Source organism: Anser brachyrhynchus (assembly GCF_964034855.1).
Source record: "Anser brachyrhynchus genome assembly, chromosome: 3".
Lineage (NCBI taxonomy): Eukaryota > Metazoa > Chordata > Aves > Anseriformes > Anatidae > Anser > Anser brachyrhynchus.
The window spans coordinates 56,287,854-56,314,128 of NC_137696.1; the positions used below are offsets into that span (position 1 = coordinate 56,287,854).

General features: G+C 43.6%; 1 protein-coding gene across 7 annotated transcripts in view; it reads left to right on the forward strand.

The window, feature by feature from the left end:
• Positions 1-26,275, forward strand: part of SASH1 (SAM and SH3 domain containing 1) — a gene marked incomplete at its 5' end in the record, with an annotated part of 518,822 nt that overhangs the window by 303,776 nt on the left and 188,771 nt on the right. The window contains one exon of one of the 7 annotated variants that reach the window (XM_080584026.1): positions 14,793-15,867. The exons of the other annotated variants lie outside the window; for them this stretch is intronic. Coding sequence (XP_080440152.1) covers positions 15,823-15,867 — 45 coding nt within the window. Of the gene's footprint in view, positions 1-14,792; positions 15,868-26,275 lie in introns of those variants that run through there. 7 annotated transcript variants of the gene reach the window in all.

The window sequence follows — 26,275 nt, forward strand, 5'->3', positions numbered from 1 at the left end:
GATCAAGAATATAAATGTCCTTACAACTTGAAAAAAAAAATGTTAAATGGACTCATATAACGTTCATGCAATTTAAAACTACTTAGATGTGTAAGCACCAAACAACAGACTGCTTCTCCCAGTGGTGACTGTATTTTTGCATTTGCTTTCCAATGAATCCATTAGTCAGGCACCACTCTTCAACAGCCTCCTCATTGGGTTTCACAAAGCATTACATTCAGTTATTCAGCAAGTTATATATACCAGAAAAAATAACGGCTGTATTTGTTCATGGCTCTGTACTGGTGGAGTAGCTGCAATCAAGCTACCATACATAGGATGCTGTTAATAGTTCTGATTGCATAATCGTAACTCACATAATACAGGAAAATGAATATGATTGCCCAAAGCAAAACAGTGTTTGCAAGGAGCTCATAGCATGCCATTCTCTTTCATGATGCATTTGATGACCAAGTACAAAACCTTCCTAACTCAATAGCTGTTATTCAGGAACATGATTTATTTTTAAGTGGGGAAAGAAGGTCAAATTCATTTAACAGCACTGCAATTTCCCCACCTGTGTTTTTACTATGTCTAGATGTTGACTATCAAATCATGTTTCTCAAGGTTTTATTTGAGAAAATGATCCGGGTGCGGTTTTTACATGTTTACAACGTGCACTGTGTTTTCAGGAATTATTGGAAGTAAATCGAGCGGATCCTTATGCACCTGTTGGTTTTGTTCCCTGTTATGCATTCTGCCACCCCTGCCCACCAGCATTCATCCCCGCTGAGGCGCGCTGTGCTGCTGTTGGTCCGGTGGCTGCCTGGTGTCTGAGGGCTTTGCTCAGGGCTAAAGCTGTTCCTTTATAGATCCAAACTTTGCAATTTATTAAAGCAGCACACCTCAGTGAGTCGTATTGGCTATTACTATCCTTCCACATCATGAAGCAACAATTTACCAACTGAAACTACCTTTTTTCTCTTCCCCTCTGAAAGTAATTATTAGCTACAAAGCTGTAATAAAGGAGAGCACTTAAAGATGGCCCAAGGGAGCTTTTTTGTGTGTAAAACCTTGTTAGTCAGGCTTTGGTTCTGCAAAAACTCCAAACCAAGGAAAGTTCCTTGTCCCGTTTCATCTGAACTTTCAAAGCAATGAAGCTGGGAAAGTTTGGATCAAAGGTTCTTGTTGGGCTTTTCTTTATTTTTTATACTGTTATCAATGCTAGTTCAGATATTAGATACAGTAAGTCAGTTCCCTTTGATTCCCAGGCTGCAAAAGAGTTAAGCTGGGATGAAGAAAAAAATACACATTTCATATCTTTCGTAGATCTCCCTATGTTTATCCAGACCATTTAATTGTTTGTTACTCTGTATTTGAGCAAGGTTTGCCTTGAGTAGAGAGTGAGCTTGCTTAGGGACGTGGTTTAGTGGGTGATATTGGTAGTAGGGTGATGGTTGGGCTAGATGATCTTGGAGGTCTTTCCCAATCTTAATGATTCTATGACGTGCTCCCAGCAGGGCTTGAGAGCTAATGCCAGGCTACGTCGGAGTGCTGCCACTGGTGGTTCTAAAAGGGTACGCTCACTGAATGGGAGCTGCAGGCATTTGGGGTGCTCACAGAGGTTGCCGCAAACAAGGGCAGCTCAAGTCCTTTCATTAGGGTGGCAGCTTTATCTTCTGTTCTGCAGGTATATCTTGCAAGTGAACAATGTTATTGAAAGTGCCTTGAAGGACTACTGGTAGAGGTTAGAAAATATCTCATCAGATCTGACGTGCACCAAGAAATCTCTTGAACAAGAAGTTAGCTCCAACATTGTCAAAGACTGTGCTGCTACTGTGGTCTAGGTCAAGAAATATGGCAACTCCGCTGCTGCAAACACTGAAAACTTAAATGGTTTCTAAAACTATCCTAATTACCGAGCCTTTTGTTTTATCTCAGTAAAATGAATTTCTTTCCTTAATAGAGAAGTCATTGCTCTTTTACAGCGAATTAAGTGAGAGTTTCTAAAGCTGATATATATGCTCTTTTAACAAACTGAATGGGACCAAGTTAATGGCAGTTTTTGGTAGGGCAGACAAGGTTAAAAGCATTACTGGAGAGAGCAGAGACACATGCTGTCTAGAGAATATCTGTTGGCATATCTGAGAATGTTTGAGCAAAGGGAACTTAGTTATAAACCAGAAGCTGGAATTCACTGCTTATATTTGTCTTTCTTCCTGACAGTAAATCTTCCAACCAGTTAGTATTTGTGAGGCAAAGGAATTATGGAGAAGAAAAAATATATATATTGCTGATGCACCCATTTAAGTTATATTGGGAGTATCCAAGGTATCCAAAGCATCCAAGGGAGTATCCAAGATCCACAACGGCACAAGAAGGACACAGCCCTGCAGTGCAGTGTGGCTCAGGTATCCTGGCTGTTGCACATCTGCTCCACTGCAGCAAAGGTTGCTTTAGAGTCCATGTTGCTTTACAGCAGTCTAGACCAGGGCCAGCTATCTAAAAACACTAGACTCCTGTTAAAATAGACTCTTTTTTAATTAAAAAAGACATTGAAGTATGAAGTGCAGTGGTAGAAGAACAACAAAAAGGGAAAATTAAAGATCTACAAATAATTCTTCCATTTCAAACACTAATTTAATGCCTGTGTCATCTCTGAGACAGTTAATGTCTAGTAGAGACATTACTACATCTAATGTACAGTTAATGAAGAATACGAAAAACAGTTGGACTACAACTCTGCTGTACAATCGCTTCTGTGAATAAAATCATGACCAGGTGGTATCAAAGTACTGTCAAAGCTGATTGATACTAAAACTCCATCTGACTTTCATGGGGAAAGAGAGGAGTCAGGATTTCCCTTCCCATATTTACCTACCGGAAAGACTTCTGACATCATTGAAAAGGGATTGAAATTCTGCTTCAACTGCTGTTGAATTTCTGTGAATTTTACACTGAAACACCTCCAATAAATAGGTTTATACATTTGTGAGCTCTTCTGGTCTAAAATAAATTCAGCAGGCTAACAAGTGCATGCTGAAACATCTAAGTGGTCTGATTACAAAGAGTGCATGATAACTCTGAAACAAAGGCAAGATGGAGTCAAACTTTTTTCTTTAGTTTCTCTGTGTTTATATTGGGAGAAATTGGGAAGAAAAAGAAACTTCTTCTCAACTTTAAATGATAAACTCATAAATTATCACAAATCCCACAAACAGTCCCACATACATTCCAAAGGCACGTTCCCAATGACAGCAATCTTCCCTGCTTCTAATAGATTAAAATCTGTACAGGAATTAGGGCTGGGGGCAAAAAAAGAAGTGACACTGGATAAAAAGGTGAGGAACTAACCCAAGCTGTTACCTTTGCCTGCGTGTTTGGTCTCACAGTCCCTGCTTAGCTGAGCACTGAGAAGCACGAGCTTCTCTCTGATTCTCCTCAAAACTTAAATATCATTCTTTTTTTTTTTTTCCCTGTTAAAGCTTCAAGCTCTCTTGGAGATGTCACTCCTTCCTCTGTAATAAAGATTTGCGAGTCATGCACGTTAACTCCAGGCTCAACAATCCTAATTTATAGATTTTGTAGCTGTGTGTGAAAATGATGTACAGCTCCCAGCTGGCAGGCTCTGCGGCTGCTTCCTGGAGCCCTCTGAGTCCCAGTTGGACTGCTCTCGTGCTGGGCTCCTTCCAGCTGCTTTAGTCACCCCTTGCTAAACCTGCTAACGAGGAGCTGTTGCCCATTTTTGTGCGGAGGGCCTAGTGGCAGCAGTAACAGCTGGCAAGTTTTAAGCTTATTTACTCCTTTTTGGCAACTCCTTCCCCAACTCGAAGGGGCATCTGAGAGGTTCTAGTGGCAGCCTTTCTGCTCCCCTTGCCTGCTGCGTTGGCCCTGCAAGTACATGAATTCTTTGTTCGCGTTGCTGCAACGCCTTCCAGTTTCAGTCCAAAACCAGCGGGAGGGTCTTTGAAAGCAATGATTAGTTTGCATTTCTCCATAATGTCATCTTCTTGGAAATTGTATTCATCAGTGAACCTCTCTGACAAAGCGGAGAACATCTGGCCCCGGGAAGGCAAATACTAGGTGAATCTCTAGTGTTTGACCATTGTAGGCCATGAAAAATGACTTTCCATCTTAAGAAGATGATATTTAATTGGCACTGCCTTGTATCCATAAGTCTTTACTCCTTTTACTCTTGCCAAAATAGTTTTTTATTCTAAGAAATGTCAGAGTTGAGAACTTCAAGACTTTTTTTCTAAAATTGTTGCTGTTATGTGGAAGATGCATGAAAGTTATAATGATGGGGAGAAGTGTAAAAGCCTTAAAATAGACTTTTTTTTGGAACTGGAATGATGCAATGAAATGAGTAGAGTTACTGCAGTATAAATCACTGTTTGGCCCACACTCTGAGTACTTCTGCAGTTTTTGGTAATTCCATGTAAGGTCCCTGTAATTTTCTCAGCATGTGCAGTCAGTGTTGCCATTTCTTTAAGTTTAGCCATGTTCACACGTGTTGCCAGTGTTTTCTAAATGTGCTTGTAGGGCTGAGTGGTGGTAGGCTTTTCTTCACCTGTGAAGAAACACAGAAACAGGAAAAGGGTCTCATAATTCCTTAAACTGTACTGTCACCAAACCCTAGCTAGTTTCCAGACAAAGCAAATATTCACTTATGTTTTCATACCACAAAATCCATCATTTCAAACCTGCTGGATCAGTGACAGCAAACTCTGATCTCTGAATATGCACTTTACTTGTTCAGACCCCCAAGCCATACAGGAACGACAACTCTTCTCTTCCAGAAATGAAATACCTCTGTTATTTTGTAGAAGTAGTCGAAGTTTTACAGGTATTGATGATCAAGAGTTCATATTTTGAATTTCAGTTCAGATATTGTATGTAAAATTAATACTTTCCCTTCACTCAGCCTCTGCTAGCTATTTAGAGTTGGTTGATGACAAGTTGCAACTATGCTAGTATGTGTATTTTTCATATGTTTATATGGGATTAGGTGAGATCTAATCTGATGGGTTGAGACCAAATGTGCTCTTTGATACACTGGATGAGTCCAATTTGGAAGCTGAAATTTTGGGGCAGACCCAGGACTGCTTGAAAGCTGCTGACTGGGGAGGTGCCAAAACCCAGGTCATGGTCTGGGGGCATGAGCTCAGTCTCTGGCTTCCCAAACAGCAGGACTAAGTGGAAATGTTGGGAGGTCACCTGGCCGGGACCTGGTACTAAGACTGTGGCACAGCTTGACATGTGCTGTTGCAGTTGAGTCTTCTTTGGACTGGTGCCAGACTGGAATAAAATAAGTCAGGGGTGCCTTGCATCAGGCGTGGCGTTAAAACACTGCGTGCATGCTCCTTGTTTGTGCTGTGTGGTTTCTTTTTCTTTTCGGTCAGTTTGTTTAGTGTCCTGTATTGGCTTCCTGAAAGTATACAAGGAGAAGCAAAAAGCTTTAATAGGTAATAAAATTAAGCCTTTTACAACGTCAATAGTGAAAATAAAAATATATGATGCTGCGTTTTTATGTAGTATTTGGGGGGGAGGGTATTTCTTGATGTCTTTTATTTTTTTTTTTTTATTTCTTAATATCACTATCCCGAGAGATATAGAAGAGTTATTGTAGAAGTCAGAGCATGGGAAATGTGGATATTCTGCACCAAAATCATAGGAACCAGAAAGTCCCGAGTTGCAGGTTGTTCCTGATGGGGGTGAAGGCACAGTACACACTCGCAGACTTTGCAAAGATGCAGAGACATCTGGGGTAAGGCAGTCAGAATTAGCCGTCTGTGTGCTTGTCTGCAGGGAAAATTTGCCACTGTAATTAAATTGCTCCAGTTACACAGGTACAGCTCCTCGTACGGTCACTCTGCTTTCCGGAGGAGTGCCCGGGCAGGGAGTTTGTGCCAGTGTAACCACGGAAATGTGCTGCCGTACAAGCGCAGCGAGGCCATTTGCCAGCTGCTGCGTGCCGGGTGGCTGCCATCTGAGATGCTCAGGACAGCGCTGCTCGGAGTGAAAGAAATGCCAAGCTGCACCAGGGCCATAGGCAGGACACGTGTTCCCATCAGTGCCTTGAAAATACACGTCTGAAGTCATAAATCCAATCGTTTCCCTAAGTATAAGCTCCAGCTGCCTTTGAAAACCTACCGCAGCTTTCTCTCCCAGGTCAATTCGACAAAAAGCTCAGTTTAACTGTTAATATTCAGCAGTTTTTGGATGCTTTACCCAGTTTCTCACCAGCCCCCTATTTCCCCATCCCGTCTGTGGCTGCAGCTGGATTCCTGTCTGAGGGAAAGGTGGGAAAAGGGACCGGGTGAGGGGCTAGGAGTGTGGGCGACAAGCCTTCAGGTCCTTGCTTCACTGCAGATGTTCTGCGTGGCCTCGAGTATGACAGCCCCTCTGTGGCTTCCTTTGTGCCCTGTGACATCGAGGAGCAGCACAGCTGAGAGGCAGGGAAGAGCTGCGAGCTGTGATAACAGCGTCGGAGGAGATGGGCTGCAGAGGTGGTGCTGGAAGAGAGGTTGGGTCAGCATCTCGGCTGCCTTGCAGCTCCCAGGAGATGGGGACTGGAAAGCTGCCCTCCTGCAGCAAATCCGCCTTGCCCTGCCTCCTCTTCCCTTACTGAGCCATCTTCCAGAGCCTGTACTACCCCAAGCAGGTGTCCTTGCATCCTGATGCACTAAAAAGCATCTTTCTGAGGGGGGATAAATCCTATTGAAAGCCCTTGTGACTTGTGATTATTACAACCTGAACAAATAATTGGTTTTAAAGCAGGAAGGTTCCTGATGCTTCTCAGGCTGTTTGTATTGTCCTGTGAAGGGCAGGCTGCAGAAAGGCAAACCTCATTCAGACAAAGGCGTTCTACAAAAATTGAGTTTTGAATGGAAAAGGTAGCACAGTTCATTATGGGACAGGCTCTGCCTCTGCCTCTTTTTTTTTTTTTTTGGGGGGGGGGGAGCAAACCAGACAAACTGAGCTAAAGCTAGGTTACTCTTTTTTTTCATCATCCAAGTGCAGCTTCCCATGCTTGGCCCCGTCTGAACTGGAGTTGCTGATTTGGTTAGTGGCTTTTGAATGGTGTTCCTGAACTGCTGAATATTTTGTTTGTTCCCCAGCTTGCATAATTTGCTCTTACTTGTCTTACACCAGTCTCTGTCTGGGGGAAAGCACATATCTTATGTGGGAACTCTATTATACAGTTGTTAAAAGCAGCTGTTTGAATCCTACCATTCAATCTTTTCTTTAATTCATTTCAAATGGGACAACTCAGATTGTGAGTTTAGCTCAAGGATATACAATGAGGGTAATCAAATGTCTTTATATAGCCTCAAATTTGTGTCATAAAGAACTGCAAAAAAGGCATCCAAATGCAACACTGAAAGTTAGACGGCAATTGATTTCTACCGTGTAATCTCGCAGTTATTTCGCTGGTCTAAAACAGGCTCAGAAGCGCTCTGCAGTATTTTGTACACCCTCGAAACAGGGACAGAGCCTCACGAACATCAGTGCACACTGATGTTAAACGCAACTTCTGTGTTTCAGGATTGGCATTTACTCATGGAGCTGCAGGCATACAGATCACCCAGCGTAAAAATGACGGGATCGGCTAAAATCTTATCTATGGTCACCTGCATTCCCTCTTCCAGTCACACCACCTGTGTCAGCATTAGCGGATTGGAGAGGCAAGCTGCAGCTTTTGGACACGGGACGGATGGGGCTGGCTGTCCGGTCTGGTCCTGGGCCAGAAGATGGGATGTGATAAGGAGAGATGTGCTCGGACGGACGGAGCTGCCGGCTCCGTTCCCTTTCCTTTCTCAGCCCAGGTTCGGCGAGCGGCTCCGCGGGCAGCGCTCAGCTGAAATTCACCCTGGTGGGTTTCCTCTGGTTAAGTAGCGCTTTTATTCCTGCTCCCCAGAGAACTTTTCAAGCAGAAATAGCTCGTTCTCGTTTCTTTCAACATGCAAAGCAGAGCAGTGCTGTGGCCTTTCAGATACCTGACCGGGCCTTTGTTGATGGGTTTTTTTTTCGTGTTTTGTTTTGTGGGAAAGCAACCCGGGGTGGCAAATTCAGCCTGGGCTTTCAATCCAATAGGCACTACTCGAATGTGTGCAAAACCTGAGCTGCTTTTGCTGTTGTAGCTATTCAGGGGGAAAGTGCACGGCGTATTTAGTGCTCTGTAGGCTTTGTCTATGTGCGATTTCACCGGCAATGTAATCATCTTTGGTAAGTTTTGCAGCGAGTTTTCTCCCAAGGCATCCTTCGGGGAAGGGATTGCTCAGCGGGGGCTGCCGACGGGGCTGCGCGTCGGCAGACGGGGCTGCCACCTAGCGGGTCCTTTTAAAATGAAAGGAATAGGGGGAAAACCCTACTGAACGTCCCCCGAGGGCTGAGCTCGGGGCTGGCAGCGGGGGGGTTAGCGACGAGTGGCCCCGGAGGGGAAGCCCACGGTGCGTGGGGCGCCGCCTGCACAGCATTTCCCTGGGCAGCCTGGCCGCGGGACTTAACTGTACTTGCAATTTCTCCCCTAAATTAAATCCTTCTGATAAAGGTGATAATGTGCTTTAAATAATTTAGCCTTTCAAACTGTTCTGACCAGTTACCTGCTATCTATTCATTGAAATGAAATTATGCCTTTGCCTTTTTCTGAGCTCTAGACTTGAAAATACAGATTTATTTGCCATTTGCAGCCACCTCATATCAAAAATCCCTACTGTAAGGCTGCTAGTGTTTGTGCTGTACTGTGGTATTAGCCATTGCAACACCAGTAGTCTGCTTATAGCACAGAAAAGTTGATGCACTGTGTGTGTGCTCCCCTGCTGTGCCACACCACCTTACTGAAATCGACGGAACTGAGCACGTTGGAAGGGAGAGGAAATTTGGGGTTGTTTATGCCATTATTGGATAGAAATAGATGAGGCAACCGAGGCATTGTGCTTTATGATGGAGAACCGTGGATATAAACAAAATGCTACAGGATTCCCTTGATGCTGTCCTGTCTCCATGACTTTGAGTATTTAAAACATGACATTCTTCATGAAAACCGAGCTTCTCCTAAGCAATGTGATTCCAGGAGCCGAAACTTAAAAAATAAAGCTACCAAATATCCTCAGTTATGAAAATTACATTACCAAATTGACCATATTGTTTTGGGGGGAGGGAGAGTTGGTCATTTTTTGTTTTCAAAGCATCAATGGATAGCATGTATTGATTAATGAGGAATGGGACAGACCATACCGATAAATACTGCCTGCCCTATCACAGCCAGATGCCTGGGGGAGGGATGGGGATCCAACCACTGCTTTGCTAAGAGTCAGACCGGGAGCATGATGGCTTCGAGCCTTGGACATTTTCTTCCCATCAACTATCAAACCTTGACTTATCCTTCACACAGTATTGTCAAGGAGTTTGATATATATCTTGCAGGTTATTTATAAAGTTTATATAATTCTGGCTCATTTTTGACAGGTAATCGTATCAATCTGTGCTGCTACCTAGCTTGTGTTGGTTTTCCCATGCTGCTGGATTGCTACGTTAAGTTGCACACAGGGATTGTGCCACAGCTGCACGAGGAACTGAAGTTTAAAAAATCTCTGTTTGCAGGTCTAAAGGGGAGAGGGGTAGACAGATAAAACGTGTTGTTTACGGGGGAACTTTGGAAAAGAACAAATGAACCTCTGCTTTGTTTCCAGTCAGGATCTCTGGTTGACAGAAAATTGCTTCAGCTTCCAGGATTCAGGAGAGTAATTTTAATAAGTGGTTACAGCCTCCTATTAATGGGTAAGCAAGATGTGTAGGAAGCCTTACAACATGAATGATGCAATCTACAGATCCCCTGTAAAGTTCAGTGGAAGATGACTTTTTTCCTTTTTCCTTCTGTCTTTCTTGACAGAACAAAGATTTTCACTGGTTGTGTGCCCTAACTTTTAGCACGGGAAACTTCTCTATAAGGAATATGTGCTGTATGAGGAATTCATGTAAGCGCAAACCCACATTTCACATACATTGTGCCAGTTACAGAGACTGCAGGCATCACTCCTCCAGAGGTAGCAGCACCTACATAATGGGTTTTTCTTCCCCTACCAGGGACAATGCTCTGTGTATATTGTCTGTGATATAAGGCAGAGTCAACAACCCAAGTATACAAAACTTAGGTCAGATGAAAATTAGGCAGCTGGCAGTAATCAGGTGCTTCCAAGAGGAGTTTTTGTTTGTTTGATTTGGTTTGGTCTGGTTTTCAAATAAGCTCAAAATTGCTGTTCTCATTCTGGGCAAGCTTGAGAGATCTGCTAAGGAAGAAATACTGACCCACTTCCTTGGGAAGGAGCTAAAAATGCATTTTTTAGAACGGTGAAGATTTTACTGTGCATTCTGTAATTCCACGCTAATGTTAGTGTCCACAGTGTGTGTGTACACAGATAAACTTCTGGAGTTAGACTGGCTGCAGATGGAGAGAAACACCATCTGCTGCTACCTTTAACTCCCAGCCCCAACGTCCACTGATCTACTGGAATGCCTTTGGTGCCTTCTGCTTGAAATAGCTCTTAACGTTTCTCACACCTCCCAAAAGACTTGATTTTGGTGTCCCAGCTTCAATTTGGTAGTGAAAGGACACCTGTTACTGCAAATTTTCATTCCTTTTGGGGTTTTCTGCTACAGGACTTACAAAGACAAAAAGAACAAATGGAACTCTTCCTGCAGCAATTTCAGTTTTCCCCAATTTCAAGAAGCTGCGTTGTTCCTACAAGAAGGAGGAATAAGAAAAATAAATAAATAGTTAGAAAATTAAAAGAAGCATTTTCCTGCTTCCTGCTGCTGCATCAATTTTGAAGTATCCAGGAATGTGAAAAGGTTTTGGCACTCTCAGATACTGAAGGCCTGTGTGAAGGTTCCCAGAGGGTGAAGACTCTGACCTCTGTTTTGAATTCCCAAACTTGTTGTGACTTTTACCGTCCTCACTTAGTGTCCCAGCCCGTCTAAAGACCCCATGCTCTTACTGTGTTATCGATAAATGAAAAGAGGAGTGAAGAAAATTCAGTAAAGGCATAATGAAGATTTTCCTAGCCACATTTTAACCAGATCCTTAAAAGTCTTGGTAGTATAATAATCAAGGATGATTGATGATGATTAAGTTTCCCTTAGCACACCTGTGTCCAGATTTACTAATCTTGATATTGTTTGCATTCGGAATGTCTGTCTGAGATGAACAGAGACCTTTCTGCCTCATTTCCTCTTTATTTATCAATTCCTTTCTGTTGTGTTCTCATGTACTGCTCTGTAATAAACAGGAAAAAGAATTCCTCTCACGCCTGAGACTTTGTCGTTAGAAATGTTACCATTTCATGTAATAATTCACAGTAGTAAAACTGACTCCAGTATTCAGGAGTTTATTTAGAGTTCAGAACTGTAGGATTTCATGATGAAAATTCACCCAGATTATTCTGGCATGCCAAAAGGAGATCATTTGCACAGATAGCAGTGGGGAATTGTAGCAGGGTTGTGTTTGATCACTTTACCTTTGTCACAAATGATCCAAACCAACTGTTTTCAGTGATATTTTACAGTGGTGGACACTGAGCATATAATATTTTTTAATATCCAAGGGCTAGAACCACCATGGCTGCTTATGCCTCTGCTACACTTCTAGCTCCTTTCTCATATTTTAACTTGATGAGTCTGATCCAAATTCCATTGGCATTAATGAAGAACATTCATTGACTTCAATAATCTTTGAATTGCATCTCGCATCAACCACATTAGCATAATCAAGTGAGAGGCAATTGTTATGGATGCATTATTTAGCACTGATTGGGGAGGTACTGTGAGCTCCAGTGTCAGCTGGTGTTAGATGTTATGTTATAAGGGCTTGATTATTAAATTACTATCACAGGTTATGAATCTTCCAGTTGTGTTTTCACGTCTTACAATGCAGTATTCTGCATTTATGTTATAGGTCCCCTAAAGAATATGTTAGACGGGGTCAGCTTTTTTATATAATTTTGGAATCTGTAATCTGTTCTGTGAAGTGGCATTTCATACAAGTGAAGCGAGTGTCAGAATGTGCCTCACGTTCTTGTCTGCATCACGTAGCGAGACACATCCTGCATTGCTGCAGATAAGGCGCTGACCTGACCGCATTCATCCATGGATGAAGTGGGAGAGGGAGCAGGCCAACTTTCCGATGGTGTTAATTTGAGTCTGGCTCCTGGCACGCAGCGTTCCTTAGCTGCTACAGCCCATGAAAACAAAGAAGATCAAACTACCACTCCACATCCTGGAATAACTTTGTCGGGCCCTGAATCAGGAGGTGTGATCGGCTGTCATAAAACAGGCAGTAGCAAGAAGGAAGCATACTGCTGGCAGGCCTCACACCTATGCAAAGCCCTCATTCTGCTGTTTTTAGTGACAGTGTTACTAAACCAGTGTTAGGAGCCACTGGAGGCTCTGCCCATGCCCAGGAGAGGAGCATAGTTGGGAAAGATTTTGTATGTGTGATAGCACTTGTTATTATTATTTTTTAATCAGTATTCAGCTTGACTGAAGCTAGAAATATTTGCAGCACTAGTTGTCAACAGTTTAAAAACCGTACTTGATCGTAACTGGCATCAGCAATGTCAGAGGCCACAGTGGTGTGGGAACAGGAGACAAGGTATTTTCAACAGTGATACTCTCAAGTTTGTTAATGTTGCTGGAGCAATTAAAAATAGTTTTGTCAGTGATTGGGGTTTTTCCAAAGAGCTGCAGGGGGGCATAGGTCTCTGCTGTAAGCTAGCTGCTTGCCTTCCAGGAGCACATAATTTCATTCATTAGGTTTGCTATTAGCAAAGTACAAAATGATTAACTGTCATATTAGCCAATGCATAGACTTGTGTCAGCAGTTAGGAGAATTTGACTTAGATCCTAACCTCCAGGCTGATGGACTCCTGTGCCAGCTAAGGACTTCATCAGTCAATAAAAGTTGATCTGCAACCTTATTTCATGTTGCAAAAGCCAAACCTCACCCAGTAAAACTGAAGGGAAATCTTTCTCTGCCTTGTCAGATTGGAATAAAGATGCTGGAGAAGTAAGCGCTTTAAATTCTGGGACAGAGAAACACGTGCGTGTTGTATTTGGTGTGGTGGTGTCACAGTGGCTGTCCTGGTCACCCAGGGTAAGAGAATAGATGGCACGTGGGTATTTAACATTAGCACTGAGGTCTGCTTAAAAACAGGCCCTTGAAATCACAATATGCTTGCAGTCCTTAAAGGAACCAAACCAAATCTGTCTCACAAATCAAAGAAGATGTGCTGTTGGGCTAAGGATTAATATTTGTAAGAAATTATTTACAGGTGCATGATTTTAACATGATTTACATAGGTATTGAAATTAAAATGTAAAGTGGGGGGCCTTCCGCCTGGTACAGGCAAAAGCTTGGAGCTAGGTGATGGACATGTGAAAACGTTCAAACCTTGTTTTCCGAGGGGATCAATATAAAAGAACTTCAGGAAGGGTACATAAAGGTGATTTACTTTTCACCTTTTTCTGGCTTACTGCAGAAAAAATGTAATTGAACTTCAACTGGTCTCTGAATTATTTTGCCTTCTGTTAAGGTAGCAGAGAGATCTTTGATAGATGTTTATTATGATCCTGATGGAAGATTTTATGCTATGCGTCATGAGAATCAAGGGAGAGAAAAAAGAAAAAAATAGACTTTTAAAGATGGTTTCTACTGCGTGCCATTTCACCTCTGTGGTTTTTCTTGCTGTCTCTATCCCAAGTTCCCACTTATAGCATCCAGTAATCCACAAGCTGCCATCACTCACCCCTTGCTCTTCATTTTCACCCTCCCCTCCAAGTATTAATCCAAAACCAAGAACTCAGCTGCTTTACCATTTTCACCAGTTTTTCTCCACAGATTTTCTAACTATTGAAAATTTTCTCTAGCCTTTGAAAGAACTGGTACAAGACAAGGTAATTTTCAGTCGAGATGAAATTTCATGACAGATTCAAATGGTCCTCAAGGTAAAAATGACTAAGAGAAATGAAGTAATGTTATTGGGGTAAAGTAATTGGGGTCTACAAAATTTCTTGAGCGCTTTCAGTGGAGCTCAGCTCAGGACGTATTTCCACCCGCTGGGCTCGACGTATGGCGTTCAAAACAACAGACGGGGCAGTGGAGACATCCTGGTTGTGACTGGAAAGCCTGGAGGGTTCGGGATCCTTTTCAACGGGACAAAGAGGTCTGTGTTTCACCGAATGCCAGGAGGATTGTATTCGTTTGCCAACTTGCAGGATTCACAGAGCCGAGCAGGAAAAACATACACGCTGATAAGGAACAGTCTGCTGGCTTTTGCAAATCAAAGAGGCTGAAAAGCCCTAATAATAGATTTATTGCTGAACAACATCCTTTCTAGTTATTTACTTCTGGACAGATACAGGATGGTGGGCATCCTGTTTTAGTCCACTTTGTTTGCGTAAGTAGAACCCTGGAGCCGTTAACCGCGACCGAGCGCCGACCAACAAGAAGTTGATGCCACATTGGGGGTGACAGGCTCGGGCAATCCGCAACGGGACCACCGCATTATTTCCCACCCCGGCCGCACAGAACTCGATCACGACCCGACGGAGCCGCGGCGGCCCTGCCCTCCTCGTCCCCCCGTTCCCCTCAGGCCGGGCCTCCCTGACGGGCCGCCGCGCTCCCCTCCGCCCGGCCGCACGGGGGCGCTGCGCCGCCGGCCGCACCCGGCCCGGCCCAGGCTGTGGCGGCGGCTGCGGGGGCTCCGCTGCCCGGCTCGGGACGGGCCCGGCGGCTCCGTGCTGGCGGCCCCGTGGGGCCAGCGGCCCTCCGCCGCCTCCTGGCGGCTCTGCTGCCGGCTGCCCTGCCCTCCGCCCGTCGGTTTTAGGCAGGGATTGGGTTTTGAACCTCCACGAGGTTCACCTGTGAAGGCAGGCACCAGAAGGAGTAGGGATAGGCAGGTGAAGCAAACGGCAGGTGTTAGGCTGCGGTCTCCCAATTAGCAGACAGTCATTAGGGGGTTACAGCCCCCCCGTTTCATTTTACTGCAGAATTGTTCCAAAGCCCTTCAGTCTCTCGCCTCGGGGCACAAATAGGGGGTCTGCACGTATGTGGAAAAGAAATCACAGCATTTAGGTGGTCCCTGGATCTTGCTATCCCCATTTCTCAAAAAACGCACTGTAATTTCTTCTGTGCTTTTGTTGGAGGTTTTTAAAAATTGTTCTAAGTGGACTTAAGTAAGTTTTTGTGACTTCTTCCCATCACAGTCCTTTCCGTGCATTAATCCAGTAATGCATCGTGGCAGTGTGGATATTTTTAGCATGCAGTTTAGGATGAACTTGATGATACTTATATGCACAGCAAGCATGAATCCACAGTCGTGCTCCATACGTACAGCGTAACTTCATACACCTTAGGGACTTTGAGTTCAGAGACATATAAATGCAAGCCTCTGGCTTGGAGCTATCTTTCTTTTGGCTGCACATAGCACCCAGTAAAAGTTCATATCTGGCACGTCATTTTTGAGGTGTGGCAGAGTTATAGATGGTAATACGAGTTGAAGTTTCACAAATGAGTATGTTAGAGACATGTATGATTTCTCGAGTTCCCTCACTGTACGTTGTGCAAGCATTCAGTTAGCTGAGGCATACTTAACTTTTGAATCATAAGGAAAATGCCACTACCCAGCTTGCTTGCAAACTCGTTTGCTTAGAAGCCTCATTGCATCAGCAAAAACAACAGTGTGTCTTTAGAGTGCTGTGTGGAGCACGATGTTTTCTTTTCTTCCTTCAGTAATTTAAATGGTTGGAGCGATATTTTGACAAGGAAGCAGTAAGTTCATTGTTATGGATCGCTTTTCACGTGAAACCGAGTTTTGGAATAAAGTGATGGTGAGTAAACCATGTGAGCGGGGAATGGGGGACTATTTTTGTTCTGACTTTTATTCAGCAGTTTCTGAAAACTAAGATGGAAGTGATTTTCCTGTTCTGACTGCAGGGTTGTATGTTTTCCATTAAATGGGAAACATAACATATCGATTAAAGCAGGGGGGAGATAGCAACAGGCATGCTCACTGTCGTGTTCCATGAGAAAGCGGAATGTGAATGCTGCGTTAATAGCGAGATACAAGTCTGATCCACGGTTAGTTGTTACGACTTCTTCCGAAAGGGAGACGTGTCAGCTGATTGAATAGATGTATTTTGTCCAAGCGGCTGCTTTTAACGTAATAGAAACCTAGCTTTTCAAAATCATTTGTGGAATTGTTACCTATGAATTTAAAGAGGTGTTTTGTTTTGTTTTTGTTTTAGAGAAAAAGGAAAAATAAAAATAAATACTAATTTCATTTCTAGTGGCGGAAAATTTTTAAAACAACTAATTATGATGATTGTCTTTCTGGAAACTGCATTCTCTGTATTAACTGTTTTCTGCACATTCTGTATATAGCCATTTTTTTCTCTTTTTTTGCCATCAGAATTCAAATAATATTTTAGTCATTGAACTATCAATTTAATCCAAAGAGGGATGCATGTTTCTTTTCTTTTTCTTTTTCTTTTTTTTTCTTTTTAATACAAGTTCATAGACTTTACCCATAAGACTAAAAAGGCCAGACAAAATAATAGGTGCCTAAGTATAGGGAGGTAACCAGATGCATAGCTGCAGGTTAGGACAAGTAAACTTTATTGTGCCTTCTCTTGTTGCCGATGGTAATCAGGACATTCATATTAGCCTGATGAAAAGGAAAAATCAACTGGAGGTTTTCTGAAGTAACTTAGGGATCACATTTTTCTGAGGGAGAAAGGCAGCATGATCTACTTGGTAAAGCGTATAATCAGTGTGTCTGGCTTATCTCCTCAGGCTCTGCCACAGGCACACTTACATGAGCTCGAGGGAGTCAGTGTACAACCAATTTGACTACACTTGCTTACAAAGTGAATTGTACTTTGTTCACATAGTGAGCAACCCCCAAAAATCTTTGTTTCAGTACTTTTAAAATATCAGTAACTTCTGTCTGCTCCACAGGGCAGCTGTGATTCTTGCTTCGGCAGTGTATTTAGTCTGATGACACCATTCCAGCCAGTACTAGCTCTTTCTTCCATACTCAGCATTGCTGTTAAGAGAGAGTAATTAATATAAAATGTGTTCCAGTCTGAGAAGACATATTTGTATTTCCTTCTTTTAAAAAAAGCCCCGAAAGTAAGTGTTTGGCTGTCCAGCTGCTGAAGATACGGGCGTACACAAACAAGTTGCATTTTAGAAATGTATGAGCTATGCTAATCTTTGCCCATATAATTTAGTTCATGTTTACAAGCTATGAACTTCTTCATTTTGCTGTCTTGTATAAATGATTTGTACAGAAGTCATTAGCTTGTGACTGCAGGTGTGCAAGTGGAAGTGATTATCCTGTTGAACCTTTAGGCCATGATCTGGTCATAAACCAAAGGTTTTGCTGCCTCTCTGGCTGCCTGAACTTGCACACTGAGCATGTTCCCATGCGGGAAAGCTACCTTCGCAGTTCAGTTATTTCAGGTGAGCTTGTGTTCATGGCAGCTTTGGAAATGTTTCTCCTTAATGCTTTGATAACTGGTTGAAATACTTCTTAAAAGTGAGAGAGCAGCTCAGTTTGTTCTTTTTCTGGAGCGGCTGGTTTTCCCCTGCCTCTCTCTCCCGGAAGAGTAGCACTTCGTCCTCACTCGCCTGTGGTCTCCTCGCATCAGTATCAGTCCTTCGTATTGGATTATAGGACTGAGCTATGTCATGTGTCAAAGGTAAAAAGAAGAAAACTCTTTGAGGGATGCTAATGCTTCAGTGACAGTGCTGGAGCCATTCTCCTGATCACAGGCATTTTACTTACCTCAGTTTCAGTTCTGTGCTTTGATAAAGAAATTCAGAATAACCAGCATGTCAGGGTAAAACATGTAACAGTGGTGGGAAGGTGTGTAATGCTATGCTCTGACCTTGAAAACTGGGCTGTGGGAGGGAGATAATTAAAGCATAATGGCTAGTTGATGCAGGACAACCAAATCCTGTGGAAAGATATTTTTTCCAGTTCCTGTAAGATGCCGATTTTCATCCATCTCGTGGGCTCAGGAGTGTCCTTGCCATCACTGCCATCAGCTGAAGCACTTCATTCGCCATGCAGCCAGTCACCAGCTACATCTCCTGGTGAAGGGGGGGGGTCTCAATATAAATCTAGAGTTGTTGTGCCTTACCAATTAGTGGTGTTCGAAACAGGCTGCGAGAAGGTGAGCTCTAAATAATTGTTGTCAGGTCACAGATTCAGCGGGTTTTGTTCTGTCTGTCTAACCGTCCGAACAGGACGTGAGGGTGTTTGCTGCGGGCAAGTCCAGTGTCACTCCACTAAGATTTTTGGGATGTAGTTCAAAAACTTGCAAAACTGTAAGTTGACTGGAGGTGTTACCAGTTTCACCATACAATGGAAAGGGATCACTCTTTCCTTTAATTAAAAGTGCTAAAGCAAAAAGTTACTCTAGTAACTTGAGCACTTGTAGGTTTTAAGCATGGGTTTAAAAAGCACAGAAGAAATCATGGTTTAAAGAGAAAGTAACCTTTCTTTTGAACTCAGGTCTTCCACAGCATCAGATATAGTTGGGCTGCATCTTCTCCTTGTGACACGTTTTGGAAATGCTGATCATAGTCAGCTTCTCTTGCCAAGATGAGGTTCCCAACGTTTTTGAGAGGCCTGCTCTTGTCTACGTGCAATCTGCCAACATCCAAAATGCTTTACCCAGGGACTGCTGATCCATTTGCATGATAGGCCGTGGTCCTGCTGCCTTAATTGTAGTAAGGTAGTTGACAGCAGAACATTCTGGAATACATTCCATATGCAACTATTGTGGAAAAATATCTTTTTTTCCCCTTCCTCCTAATTCTTACTCCCATTTTGCTACCTCAATTTATATTTTGCATTTCTTTTTCATCCTGTCTGTGGAACTAACCAAAAGCATTGCACCTGCTGCACACCCGCGTTTGTCTTCTGTTAAGCCATCCAAATTCTGAAAATCCCAACCCAATATTTGCAGGTAATCTGCTCATCTGGAAGACAATAACTTTCTAGGATCAGGTTGAAGGCTATGTGCTTCCCCAGAGAAAAGACACATATATCGATGTGTTTATGCTTTGTAATAATAATATTTGTCCATGTGAGAACGTGTGAAGTTTTTTTCTTCTGCCACACCATATGGCTTATGACTATTTACAATGCAAACAATAACAGCTGCTGCTGTGTAAGAGAAGTCATTTTTCTGAGCTGGAGATGCGCTGAGTAGTGAATGACAAAGTATATGTCCACAGATGTATTCCAAATATCCTAATTTACCACTCAACATCCTGTCTGTCATTCTCTTTTTGGAAACTGTTGGAGCTTTTTTTTCCGTGCTTAGCTAATGGGGAGAGCTTTGACAGCTTGGTTTGGGAGTTTTTTCATGTTTTGTATTTTACTTTTATATGCTTACAGAGAATCCGTGTCAGACGACCTCTTTCCAAAGAGGAGAAGGGAAGGACATTCTGGTTGGGAGCTCAGCAAAATGAAACTGTGAATCATGCTCTTAATCCCTTTCACAGAAAAGCAGTTGACTCTTACAATCAATAGCTGAGGAGTTTCTAGTTGGGAAAATAAACCAGATAGTCTTTAGACCTTTAAAACACGGTTCACTTACTGCCCTTTGTTGCTGGCATGCTTGGTCTGGATTTTCACAATACACAGATATGTACATACCTTGTGCATTTCTCAGCTACCATCAGCCATTTCGGGCTCCTGTCTGTTGTCTGTTTGAGGCTCTTTTTTTTTGGGGGGGGGGGTTGTCCACTGGGCATGTTGATGAATTCCTGAGTTTTTGTATCAGGCTTTGTAGTAGGTGACTTACCATTGTCAGTCAGTCCTGTCAACAGCAAGAGGACAGTTGCAAGATACCATACAGTTGGTCTGCATACCTGGCCCTTAGCTATAGGGCTCTGATTGGAAATGGCATTTAAACCCCTGCCATTTCCGTGCCTGTCAGCAGCTCTCTGGAGCCGTGGTTCTCTCATATTTGCTCCGAGTCGCTCCTGTGCCTGCTCTTTCCCAATGGGTTAGACGATTGGCACATTGTATTTATTGTGACTTATCTCAGAAAAGCATATTCCAGGGAGGATGAAATGATCGGGGGGGGGATGTTCTCCGGGCATATTCTTGCTGTCACACAATCATCTAACAGTGCTCATTAGCTAAAAAGAATTGCAAGTTGTCCCCCATGAAGTTTTGCTGGTAAGTAAAACCCTCTGGATTTCATCCCACTTAGGAGTGCCTTGAAAGGGGGCTGTGAATGCAAGTGATCACACTTTCTAATAGCATTACAGTGGAGACTTCTCATTGAAAAGCCTTAAAATTAAGCTAGATTAATTGCTTGGCATCATATAACAATTTCTATCATTTATGCTAAGTTTTTTAAAATGTGTCTGTAAGTACTCCTGTGTCACTGGGGATTTTTCATGTCAGAGCTACAGATACCATAGAAACAAAAGGGCTGAAAGGAACTTTCTGGCATAGTTGGGCTGGCAGCCCCAAAAACCTCACTGCTTCGATGGTTACAAACAACCCTTCAATTTGGATGCCTTTGTGGTCGCCGTACCCAGAGATGTTTTTAACTTGAATAGTTTTCTTCCGTCTGCGTGGTGCAAGCAGCTCTCCATCTCAGACTCCTGTTTAGTAAGGTGAACGGCTTCTGCTCGTCTCCCCACGTGTGACGGATGCTCTGCTGCACGATTGCACCAGCTCTTACGGTTCCTCTACCACGCCTGTGCAGCGACTAGAGGGGTTTGGAGGAAGGAAACCCCACTGCTGCCCCACAGAAGCGAACAGGCGCTTACGACTCACAAGAACGGGCTGGTTCCACAAGTGGAAAAAGTGGGGCTCCAGGTAGATGCAGGTCACATCCCTCTATAGTAGAGCCCGAGCGATGCTGCTTATAGTTAATGAAAAATCTCCTTTGTAAATCTGCGGGCTGTGATGCGGCACCAGGCAGCTGCGGTTCCATAATTCATGTGCTGAGTCAGCTCCTCCCGATGCGAGTGAAGGAGTTACCGGGGAACGTGCTCCTCGGTGTGAATTTCATCTCGCTTGCCAGAGATAAATGGGATTACCAGAAATATTTGTATGGAAGGCCATAAGCGCAGCCTTAATCTACATCGGGGCTAAGGGAAAGAGCTTCTAACGTATTTGTAACAGAAAAGCGGTGATAGGTACTGTCTCCTGCCCCATTTCTGCGTCGCTAGAAGAGACAAATTGCTTCGGCTTTCTTGGATCAATGCAGCTCTGCCCGGGTTAAACTTGAAGCTGCATGAAGAGAAATCAATATAAAAAAATATGACAACAAAAATGACAGATGGGAAAAATTGCTCTGTATAAACTAAGCCTACGTTTTCTTGTGGCCTTTGCCTGCCAAAGCTATTCCATGAGCAGTAACAATGGATTGCATAAACAAATTTCAGGGATTGATGGAATTTGATTTCATGCTTTGTTCTTCCTAGCTGTCTGCGATGTTAAGCAGAGAATCCATTTCAGTACCCACTATGCAAAATTGTAGAAACAGCTGGGATTATTTACTGCTAGGCTGCTGCCTAGGGATAGCTGGGCTTGTTGGCAACTCTGCGTTAGAGCAATCAGTGTCAAGAAATCTCCTAGTGAATAAAATTGCTTTGCTGACCTGTGACATGATTTGGTGCCATTAATACCAGATGTTGAAGCCTCTGCTCCTCCTCCGGTTCTGCCCTCAGTCCACACCACACTGAGATGCAAATTTGCTCTTGAAAGCTGTCCCTGCTTCCGAAGCATGGGGCTTCGTACGTAGAGGAAAGCTGCTGTGTTGGCTAAAGTGAGGGAAGATCCCTAAGACTGTTTCTTGGTGTTGACTTCGTAAAAGCAAAAAGTGTACAGCAACACTGGGCAAATGCGAAGATTAAATTTACAACCATTCCTTTCTGCTGCCCCCTGGCTTTGGAAAGCTGTAGAAATAAATCACGGAGGGTCTGTGCTCTGCTGTCAGCCTTGCGAGCTGGTGAAATTGAGTCTCTCCTGCACAGGGGCAGCCTTGCGTGCTAAAATTGCTTCGCTTTGGGACGTCACAGGCGCCTGCGTTTTGGCTTGGGACCAACAAGCTAGAATTTAAGACAGCCATCGCTTGAATCCCCTGCACTTGCTTTAGCCTAGCAAGTTAGAGCGAGAGGCTGCGTTTGGACAGCATCCCGGTGAGTCAGTGGGGAAAATACGGAACCAGTTAATATCAGAGACCCGTACCTTCGTGTGCATCCCAGTGTCCTGCAGGTGCTGGAGCAAACCTCTCAGAAGCCTCCCCCCGGGCATTAGGCTCAGTGGTTTGCCCACAGCCCCCAAACGTGCTTAAGCAATAACCTTGCGAAAGCACATCCACGAGCACCAGGCAAGCAGCTCCAGCAGCGATCCTGCGTGCAGGCTGCTGCCTGGCATACCACAAAAGGTTGAGCAAGGGATGAGGTAAGAGGGAATTTGGGGAGGTCTTCCTTCCATCCTACTCAGAAGCAAAGAGGATGGTCCTGCTCCTTCTGTGTCTTGTCTGTAAGGGATCTGCTTTCCTGTGTTTTCATGGACTGATGTCTCGAAAGCTCATTTTGTTGGAAAATACAGCATAGGGGTAACAAGACAGTGCAACGGCAGAACCTTACAGGAGAAGAGCTCTTTAAAGTGCAAATCCCGTGTCTCCCTCCTTTCCCCTGCGGAAGACAGAACGACAGCGGGGCTATACAATCCTGGGGGAGCCTCGGGCCCTGCTGTACCGTAGGAAGAGCGTTTTGGGACATGTCCCCTGGCATGGCTGTCACTTGGTGCCTCGGGAGCACCACACTGCCAGTCAGCGCCCCGAGCAGCAGCCCTGGCGGGTTGGAAGCTCAGCACAAGTGGCAGGGTTCGCATGACCTGCTTTATGGCGGGTGTTTGGGGTTCTAAATGTGCACGAACAATCAGCCTAGGCTAATTCCTGCAACACGAATTGCACTTCAAAGCGCCGCTGATCTCATCATCCCTGCGATTTCGTTCCTTTTATTGTCAGTTTTATCTGAAAAAATGACGTGCAGCTCCCCACTTCCCGCTGTCACAGAGTGAACTTACCTTCCCCAATACCTGTACCAAAGTGGTGCTGCGCATCCCCTGTGAAAAACCTGCAGCTGTTACAGGAATGTCTAGCATATATCTTAGAAATCCATTTTTTTGCCTCTTGATTTAATAGTCTTCTAAGCCATTATTTCAAAAGGGGATGTTGCCTATTTTTTATTTCTCGGGTTCAGTAGTTAGTGATAAATGAATCTCAAGAGGGAAAGAAACTGAAGATGATGAATCGAAGAAAAATGTTCATTATTAGCTCAGGCAGAAAATGAATCCCTTTTCAGAAATTCAGGAAGTTGATAATAGTGGATTTTTTTATAGATGATTACCCTCGTGACAAATCTATCGCTTTGCCTTCCCAGACAAGTATGATATGTTTTGTCTTTTTTTCCTCTTGACAAAGGAATTCATGACATAATGTCACCCTGTTGGAAAATGTGTATGTTTCTGGTAATTACTGGAAAATGATGCTGTTCTTAATTTCCATATTACGCGGGGTGGTTGTGATTAAAAAGTTAGACATTGACATGCAAGAAGGTGCTGGGATAAGTCACTTAATTTCTCCTAGCTGCTGCAGACATTTCTGTGCAAGAAGACACAATGCAATTTGTGTATGCTTTTTTTTTTTTTAAACTGTTTAACAGCAATCCCTGTACAAAGTGGAGCCGTAATCCCACGCAGATGCTGAGTTTCTTTGCTATCCCAGGGAAGGTGCCCTTTCCCTCATGTAAATTTTTTCCTCATCAGGAGGAACTCTGCAAATATGTTTTGTCATTGCTGCATAAATCAAAAAAGGCAGAACTGTGTTCTTAGCCACTTCCAGATCTATATGCCATATTTTAAGGAGTCTAGAAGTGAAACTCTATGAGCACCCGTCCCCCTGCAGTGATGTACTACATTTGAAACTCATGCAGAGAACAGCATGTCATGCTGTCCTCCTTACCTGTAAATCAAAATAGTATCTCCGCTCTCTTAGACATACCCTGTCTTTGGACTTCTTTTAATATTTCTCCCCAGATTGTTCTCCAGTGAAGTCAACGCCAAGGTGCTGGAACCACCTGTGGTTGCACGTACCGGTTGCTTCTCGCTGTAGGCTTAATGAGTGAAGTCACAACTTGTGTTAAATCTTGCCCAGCCCTTCATAACTTCTCAGCCCATTGAACATGTCACATCTGGCCACCCTTAGGTGTGGTTGGCATCTTTATTCAAAAGATGTGACAGCATGCTTACCTAAAACTTCTGCCAAAGCAAAGGACCGAAGCAAAGCTAAGGGTCAGGATTATCCTTGGAAATGGGGAGAGAAGTCCAGAGTCTCGACCCTGAGGATTCCTTCCAAAAAACACTGGGAGAGAAGTATTCGATAAATTGGGGAAATCAGAAGAAGGGCAGATCTCTTGTCAGTTCCCCAAAATAAGGCAAGGTTTGCAATAATGAGTTGCTGCAACATAGGCAAGCCCTATGAGTTTTCTGAACTTGGAAAGGCATTTTTCTGACTGGTCATGGAAGAGAAGATATCTTCTCATGCAGTGAGAACTTACAGTATTTCCACACATTTTCGATTCTCAAAGTAAGATGAAAAGCTCAAATCCTGGGTAGGATCATGAATTCACAGGCTAAAAATGATTAAATAAACAATGAATCACGGTACGTCTTTTTGTTTTCCGTACCTTTCCCTCCCTTTTTGTACGTTGTTTTGCCAGGATTTTTGGTTAAAATTACTTATGTTTCAAAAACAAACAAACAAAAAACATCCACAGAAAGTACAAACTTTTCCCATCAGTTTTGGTATCAGCAAATCCAAAATCTTTTATAAAGGTAGGATGCATTTATTGAAAACTGTGTAGTCAGCCTTACTCTACTTCTGAAAGTAGTCCCTTCAAATCTATGGAAAGTGCAGATAAAATCCAGGTCAATGGTCCCTTCCCTGGACTCTGGCTGATGTCCATGGTCTGAGGACACAAGGTGAAAACCTGCTACGCTGAGTGGCAGCTACAGCATGATCTGGGTTGAGCAATCATGTTGATTTTTGTAGCATGTGGCCCAAACTGTTCTGAATTCCTGCGTCTGAAGGGAAAGAAAGAGGAAAATAGCTTGTGTTAAGTGGCTGGAATAAATTTCAGTAATCTCACAGTGTTATAATTGAATGATTGATAAAGGAAGAGCACGCCATAAAATGATGTGAAAAAGATGAATACTGTTCAACAAGATTAATATGCTAATAAGGGGGATTTTTTGCTCTGAACTAATTATAAAAACCAATTCCTGCAAACAGCTGAATAGGCTCAAGTTGCTTCTTTCTGTTTTTTCTTTGCCATTGGTTATCTATTAGCAATAAAGTTTATTATTGGCTACATAATGATAAAATGAAAAGTGAAAAAAGGAATTGTCATCAATTCAAGGGTGATTTTTCTTCCTTTGTTGTTGTTATAGGCATTCTGGCAGCTTCATTGAGCTTTCAAACATTCAAAAAGCTGTATTTAAATCTGAGGTCTTGGACGCAGCACACAAAAATTTCCAGCAGATGTTTCTAGCCTGAGCAGCTACGTGTGGTGTTCCTGGATCCTCCCCGTGCCTGCGCTCCTGTGAGATGGATGCTGGATTGCTTTGGGTTATTGGAAGGGTTTTGTCATGCACCACTGACAAAAGAAAGGACCTTTCTAGTACAATTCCTGTGACACATGGGTGTGCCCAGGTGGCCAAGAAGGCCAATGGCATCCTGGCTTGTATCAGGAATAGTGTGGCCAGCAGGACCAGGGAGGTGATCGTCCCCCTGTACTCAGCTCTGGTGAGGCCGCACCTCGAGTGCTGTGTTCAGCTTTGGGCCCCTCACTACAAGAAGGACATCGAGGCCCTGGAGCGTGTCCAGAGCAGGGCTACGAAGCTGGTGAAGGGCCTGGCACACAAGTCCTGTGAGGAGCGGCTGAGAGAGCTGGGGTTGTTTGGTCTGGAGAAGAGGAGGCTCAGGGGAGACCTCATTGCTCTCTACAACTCCCTGAAAGGAAGGTGTGGGGAGCTGGGGGTCGGCCTCTTCTCACAGGTAACTAGTGATAGGACTGGAGGGAATGGCCTCAAGTTGTGCCGGGGGAGGTTCAGGTTGGAAATGAGGAGACATTTCTTCTCAGACAGAGCGGTCAGGCATTGGGACGGGTTGCCCAGGGAGGTGGTGG